The following is a 6,440-nucleotide window of genomic DNA, read 5'->3' as shown; positions in this document are numbered from 1 at the left end:
GCGCCCAGACACTTCAGGTCGACTTGTGAAGTGGGCCGTGGAGCTCAGCGAGTTTGACATCAAATATCTGCCCAGGCCGGCAATCAAAGCCCAGGTTCTTGCGGATTTCATAGCTGAATGTACCATGCCAGATTCAGACCCCGGGTCAGAAGCAGCGCTTCCTACAGCAGCAGAACCGGTTATATCCGAGCAGCAGGTCGAAGCCGAAGCGGTTCCGCTTACAGGGCCCGAGGATGCACCTCCTCCGACCAGTCCGCTTCCGTGTTCTGAAGAGCCGCTCTGGGAGGTGTATGTTGACGGATCTTCAAATAAAGGTGGCAGCGGTGCCGGGCTAGTCCTCATAGGGCCAGATGATTTCGTCCTGAATTATGCCTTGAGGTTTGGATTCCGTGCGTCAAACAATGAGGCAGAGTACGAAGCGCTCATCGCCGGAATGAACCTCGCCACTCAGGCCCGCGCTCAGAAACTGAAGGCCTACTGTGATTCGCAGCTAGTCGTATGTCAGATTCAAGGAGTATATGAGGCCCGTGAAGAGCGAATGATCAAATATCTGCACAGGGTCCGTGTCCTGGCCGGCAAGTTCGAAAGTTTTGAGATCATCAGAGTCCCCCGGGCTGAAAATACAAAGGCTGATGTGCTCTCAAAGGTAGCGGCTTCAGGCTACACCGCTCTCAAAGAAATCCGTATGGAGTTCCTAAAGACCTCCAGTATTGATGAGCAGCCCGTCGTAGTAATGCAGATCGACGACGAGCCGTGCTGGATGGATGAGATCATCAGATATTTGCGCAGCGGAGAACTCCCCGGGGAGAAAAAAGAGGCCCGTAAAGTCGTACAGCGGGCAGCAAGGTTTTCATTTGACGGCGAGACTCTGTACAAGAGATCTTACACCCTCCCGTACTTGAAGTGTCTCCGGCCAACCGACGCCCTGTATGCCCTGCGAGAGACCCATGAGGGGATTTGCGGAGAACATCTTGGGGGCAAGGCCCTGGCCATCAAAGTCCTTCTAAGAGGCCTGTACTGGCCTACATTGAGACAAGATGCACTGAGCCTTGTGAAGAAGTGCGAGAAGTGTCAGAAATTTTCTCCCGCCGTTCACCAGCCTGCCGTGCCAATGGCTCCGATCATCAGCCCTCTCCCTTTTGCTATATGGGGAATGGACATCTTAGGTCCTTTTCCGCCGGCCTCCGGAGGCCGCGAGTTCGTCGTTGTCGCCATCGACTACTTTACGAAATGGGTAGAAGCTGAACCCCTGGCCAAGATCACCGAGCAGAACGTCTAGAACTTTTTCTGGAAATCAGTGGTGTGCAGATTCGGGATACCCCGGGTCCTCATAACGGACAATGGCAAACAGTTCGACTTGAGGAACTTCAGAAAGTTTTGTGCGGATCTGAAGATTGAGCAAAGGTTCACTTCCGTGGCACACCCTCAGACGAATGTGCAGACCGAAGTGACGAACAGGACTCTGCTGCAGGGGATAAAGAAGAGACTGGATGATAAGGCCGGACGCTGGGCTGACGAGCTGTACCATGTGCTCTGGGCGTATCGGACTACCCCACGCACTGCGACGGGTGAGTCGCCTTTCAATCTCTCCTTCGGAACAGAGGCTGTGATCCCGGTTGACATCGGCGTTCCTTCCCCAAGAATTGTTCGCTTCAATGAACAGCTTAATGGGGACGGGCTCCGTGCCAACCTCGACTTGCTTGAAGAAGTCCGTGAGGAGTCACAGATCAGGGCCGCAGCGTATAAGCAAAAGGCGTCTAGATACCATGACACGAAGATCCGACCAAGAGAGTTCCGCACAGGCGACCTAGTTTTGAGAAAAGCGGCCGTCTCCCAGCCAAGAAGGGTGGGCAAACTCTCCCCGACTTGGGAAGGGCCGTACCGAGTCAAAGAGGTCATCCGTCCAGGAAGCTACCGCCTAGATACACTTGACGAGCAGCTGCTGCCGCACGCATGGAATTCCAGAAATCTTCGAATATACTATCAATAGTCTTTTCCTTTGCCTTTGAAGGCCTGTAAAGAATCTCTGTAATGAAATTTCAAAAAGAAATAAAGTGGAGTTGTCACTAAACTGTGTCCCTCACTTTTGAGTCACTAATATATGCCAACTCCTCCAATCAAACTCTAAGTGTTTGCAGACTTAGCTCTCATTCTAAGTGTTTGCAGACTTAGAGAGCAGCAATGGAGCACTCCGGCGCGTCCAATTTGGTGTGGAGACCAGTTCCGACCACATGGACCCGCCCTAGTGAAAACCACCTCAAAGACTCTAAGTGTTTGCAGACTTAGCTCTCAGCCTAAGTGTTTGCAGACTTAGAGAGCAGTAGTGGAGCACTCCGGCGCGTCCAATTTGGTGTGGAGACCAGTTCTGACCACATGGACCCGCCCTAGTGAAAACCTCCTCAAAGACCTGCCCGGCCTAGCCGTCTACATCCGAAGCCGGCCAGGATATGGCGCAACCGCTAAACGCCAAAACACCTGCCCGGCCTAGCCGTCTACAACCTTAGCCGGACAGGATACGGTGCAAATACCAGGCGCCAAAAAGACTCTAAGTGTTTGCAGACTTAGCTCTCATTCTAAGTGTTTGCAGACTTAGAAAACAGCAGTGGAGCACTCCGGCGCGTCCAATTTGGTGTGGAGACCAGTTCCGACCACATGGACCCGCCCTAGTGAAAACCTCCTCAAAGACCTGCCCGGCCTAGCCGTCTACATCCGAAGCCGGCCAGGATATGGCGCAACCGCTAAACGCCAAAACACCTGCCCGGCCTAGCCGTCTACAACCTTAGCCGGACAGGATACGGCGCAAACACCAGGCGCCAAAAAGACTATAAGTGTTTGCAGACTTAGAGAACACCGGTGGATCACTCCGGCGCGTCCAATTTGATGTGGAGATCAGTTCCGACCACATGGACCCGCCCTAGTGGACACCACCTTAAATACTCTAAGTGTTTGCAAACTCGGAGACAGAAGTGGGTCATTCCGGCTAATGACATCCGGTTAACCACTCCGCCTCGGCAGAGAGATGAGGAAGAAGCACAGACAACATACGTACATAAACAAGATAGCCGTACAGACAGTTAGACAAAATTGAATTTGTATTCGTATCACAAAAGTGCTCTTTTTGCCGAGCTGGCTTACAAAGATTGAGCCTCTCGGGCCATTACAAAAATTAAGAACAGGAGGTCTGCCTGGCCACTCAGGCCTTCCCGTCGGCCGCCTCGTCGGTGACCGCCTCTGCAGTAAGGGCTGCATCCTGGCCGGCCTCGGCGGTTGGAGGGGTGACCTCGGAAGCCAGAGCGACTTCCTGTTCTACCTCGTTGGGTTGGGAGGAGTCCACTTCACCTTCTTCCTCCTCGTCCTCTTCATCCTCTGGAGGTGCGTACGGGACGTCCAGTCCGTCCAGAGAGATGTCGGGGTAAGCCTTCTTAACCTGCTCAGAGCAGAGGAGGAACCCCGCCTTATAGGCTTGGAGGCCCAGGTTGAAGAACTGTGTGTCCTTCCTCTCTTCGGCCTCCCGCACTGCCACTTTTACGGCCGCCTCGACAGCCGCCTTTTCCCTCTGGTCGGCTCTCTCCCTCGCAGTTAGGAGATCCTGCACGGCTTGGTTCTTGACCCTCTGTACCTCGTCCTTGAGGCTGTTGCATTCGGCCTCTTTGACCTGGACGACTTCACTAAGCCCGTCCTTGTCCCTCTGGAGCTCGCCCTTCTCGGACTGTATCTGTGTGAGCGTCTCAGAGAAGAGATAACTCTTCTTTGCCATGTCTCTAGAGTATACTTGGAGCTGATAGAGGGCGGAGGCGATCGCCTCTGCGCAGGTCTCCGGCGCCTCTTTCTCGACTTCTCGTCGGTCATTCGGGAGGACGCCCTAGAACATCAATTCTGTGGCCACCCGGCTATCACCCAGGCCGGTGTCCGTTTTCTGCACCGCCCAGTTTGGGCGGAAAACATTATTAGCTCTCGCCGCCGTGGCGGCGGGGATACCCAGAACTGGCCCGCTGTGCCGGGGCTCTGCCGCCCGTGCAGACCCTGAGCTCTGCCCGGTGAGGCTTGGCCGGCTCGGCTTGACTGCGAGCTTGTGAGTCGCCCGGCTACTTTTGAGAGGATTAGCCAGTGCGACCATCGACGGGGTTGACTCCGGCACCTTCCTTTTCTTGCCCTTAGGTTGGGGCTGCTCATGCGTTGGGGACGATTGGGAGCTCTGCCTTATTCTGTCCATCATGGACATCTGCTTCACCATTTCTGAACGTGAAAACAGAACAGAATTAGAACTATAAAAAAAAAGAGGGGGAAGAAGATAGACGAAAAGAAAGGAGCAGTTCAAAATATAAGAGCTGGCCTAAGAACATTTACGTACGTGCCGGCGTCGCACGGCTGACATTGAGCTCCACCAGGAAGGCCTCCTCGGAGAATTCCGAGCAGTTTGTTTGACCGCGCTTCAGCTCTTCTTTGATCAAAACAAAGGTCATGTAGTCGTAGCCTTTGAGGACCGGCTTTCGACTAAGACTCTTGGTGTCCGGCGTTCTCCATTCCAACGAGAACGGCCAGTGGGAGCTCTGCTCGGTGTCCCAAGCATAGAAAAACCTGTTCTTCCATGTGTGAATGGAAGTAGGTATGCCAGTGATCATTTTCACCTCGGGCCGTTGGCTGATGTAGATCCAGCCGCCGTCCTTATGCCTCTTCAGATGCGCACACATCCTGAAGACGGGCAGGGTGGGGTTCCTACGGACCCGGACTCCCAAAAGGTGCAGGAAGCCGACCAGCGTCCTCCAAGAGTTCGGCACGACCTGTGTGACCGCCAGCCCGTAATAATTCAGCACCTCGACAAAAAAATGGATGCAAGGGAAGTCTGAGCCCGGCCCGTAAGGCTTCTTCGTATAGGCAGAGATCTGCACTATCGTTGCTGGCCCAGTCCCCTTCAACGGCCGCCCTCAAAAGGTACCGGTCAGGAATACAGTATTTCCCCCGGACGGCCTGAAGTTTGCCCGGGCCTAGATGATTCACCTCGTACAGAGCCCCGACGTTGTACTGTGGGTTGGCCTCCATCCGTGCCTCTGCTATTACCTCTACGGGTGCGCGCGGCAAGCGAGGAACTTCAATATGTTCTTCGTTGTCGCTGGTTTCTACCCGGTGCGGTCCGTCCCCACGGACCGGGATTGTGTCTAAGTCCACAATCTCTTCCTCTCCGCTCTCCTCGTCTACTACAATTATTACCTCCTCGTCCTCAACACCAGCCTCCGCAGGAGAGGCCGGCCCCGTCCTCTCCGACGCCCCGGACCCACTACTACTACTAGTCGAACCGGACTCCTTTGAGCCGGAGTCCGACTCGGAACTGGTGCTAGACATTAAAAGGGAACAAAAGAAAAGCTAAAAGAAATTACCGAACTGAGGTGTTGACTGAAGATCTCCGGGCTCACTGATCCGAGGCGGGCAGAAATTTGACTAGCCGAGCAGTAGAGAAGGAGAGGAGAATGTAAAAAGTGAAAAATGAGGAGTAAAAACTCTGGTATATATAGGCTTGGAAGAGCGGGAAAAATCCCACCCTTTTCCCACCAGCCGGATTGCGCCAAGACACCTACCGCATTAAATGCGCCGCTCGCATTAAATGCGTCGCTCCGCATTAAATGCAAGGTACAAGTTCCAAAGCGCTAAGTGATGACGCCCAGAAGACAACATATCTGTCCGGCCTGGCCGTCCAACGCCTTAACCGGAGCCGGACAGGATATGGCGCAATCACTACGCGACAAAATACCTGCCCGGCTTCGCCGCCCAGAAGGCTTAGCCGGACAGGATATGACGCGTTCGCTGGAAGACAACATATCTGTCCGGCCTGGCCGTCCAACGCCTTAACCGGAGCCGGACAGGATATGACGCAATCACTACGCGACAAAATACCTGCCCGGCTTTGCCGCCCAGAAGGCTTAGCCGGACAGGATATGACGCGTTCGCTGGAAGACAACATATCTGTCCGGCCTGGCCGTCCAACGCCTTAACCGGAGCCGGACAGGATATGGCGCAATCACAACGCGACAAAATACCTGCCCAGCTTTGCCGCCCAGAAGGCTTAGCCGGACAGGATATGACGCGTTCGCTGGAAGACAACATATCTGTCCGGCCTGGCCGTCCAACGCCTTAACCGGAGCCGGACAGGATATGGCGCAATCACTACGCGACAAAATACCTGCCCGGCTTTGCCGCCCAGAAGGCTTAGCCGGACAGGATATGACGCGTTCGCTGGAAGACAACATATCTGTCCGGCCTGGCCGTCCAACGCCTTAACCGGAGCCGGACAGGATATGGCGCAATCGCTACACGACAAAATACCTGCCCGGCCTTGCCGCCCAGAAGGCTTAGCTGGACAGGATATGACGTGTTCACTAGGCAACAGAGGGCCTGTCCGGCCTAGTACCCCGTCCAGGAGATCTGCCCGGCCAAGACGCCCAGGG

General features: G+C 54.6%; 1 protein-coding gene across 1 annotated transcript; it reads left to right on the top strand.

The window, feature by feature from the left end:
- Window positions 1–433: 433 nt before the first annotated feature.
- LOC143879124 (uncharacterized) lies at window positions 434–3,144 on the top strand. Its single transcript, XM_077381308.1, has 2 exons — window positions 434–927; window positions 3,111–3,144. Exons 1-2 carry the CDS (start codon window positions 434–436, stop codon window positions 3,142–3,144), a joined length of 528 nt encoding a protein of 175 aa, XP_077237423.1.
- The last annotated feature ends 3,296 nt before the right edge of the window (window positions 3,145–6,440 follow it).

The sequence above is a fragment of the Tasmannia lanceolata genome, unplaced genomic scaffold (genome assembly GCF_043159265.1).
Source record: "Tasmannia lanceolata isolate RefF3 unplaced genomic scaffold, GAP_Taslan_0.1 ptg000006l, whole genome shotgun sequence".
Taxonomy (NCBI): Eukaryota; Viridiplantae; Streptophyta; class Magnoliopsida; order Canellales; family Winteraceae; genus Tasmannia; species Tasmannia lanceolata.
The sequence above is the reverse complement of the archived record's forward strand: the minus strand, read 5'-3'. Positions and strand labels throughout refer to the sequence as shown.

Excerpts from the sequence above, each read along its gene's own strand:
- LOC143879124 (XM_077381308.1), top strand. The coding sequence starts at position 434 with ATGAACCTCGCCACTCAGGCCCGCGCTCAGAAACTGAAGGCCTACTGT. Across the intron at positions 928-3,110 it reads CTCCGGCCAACCGACGCCCT|TGCTCTTTTTGCCGAGCTGG; the intron begins GTATGCCCTGCG and ends GTATCACAAAAG.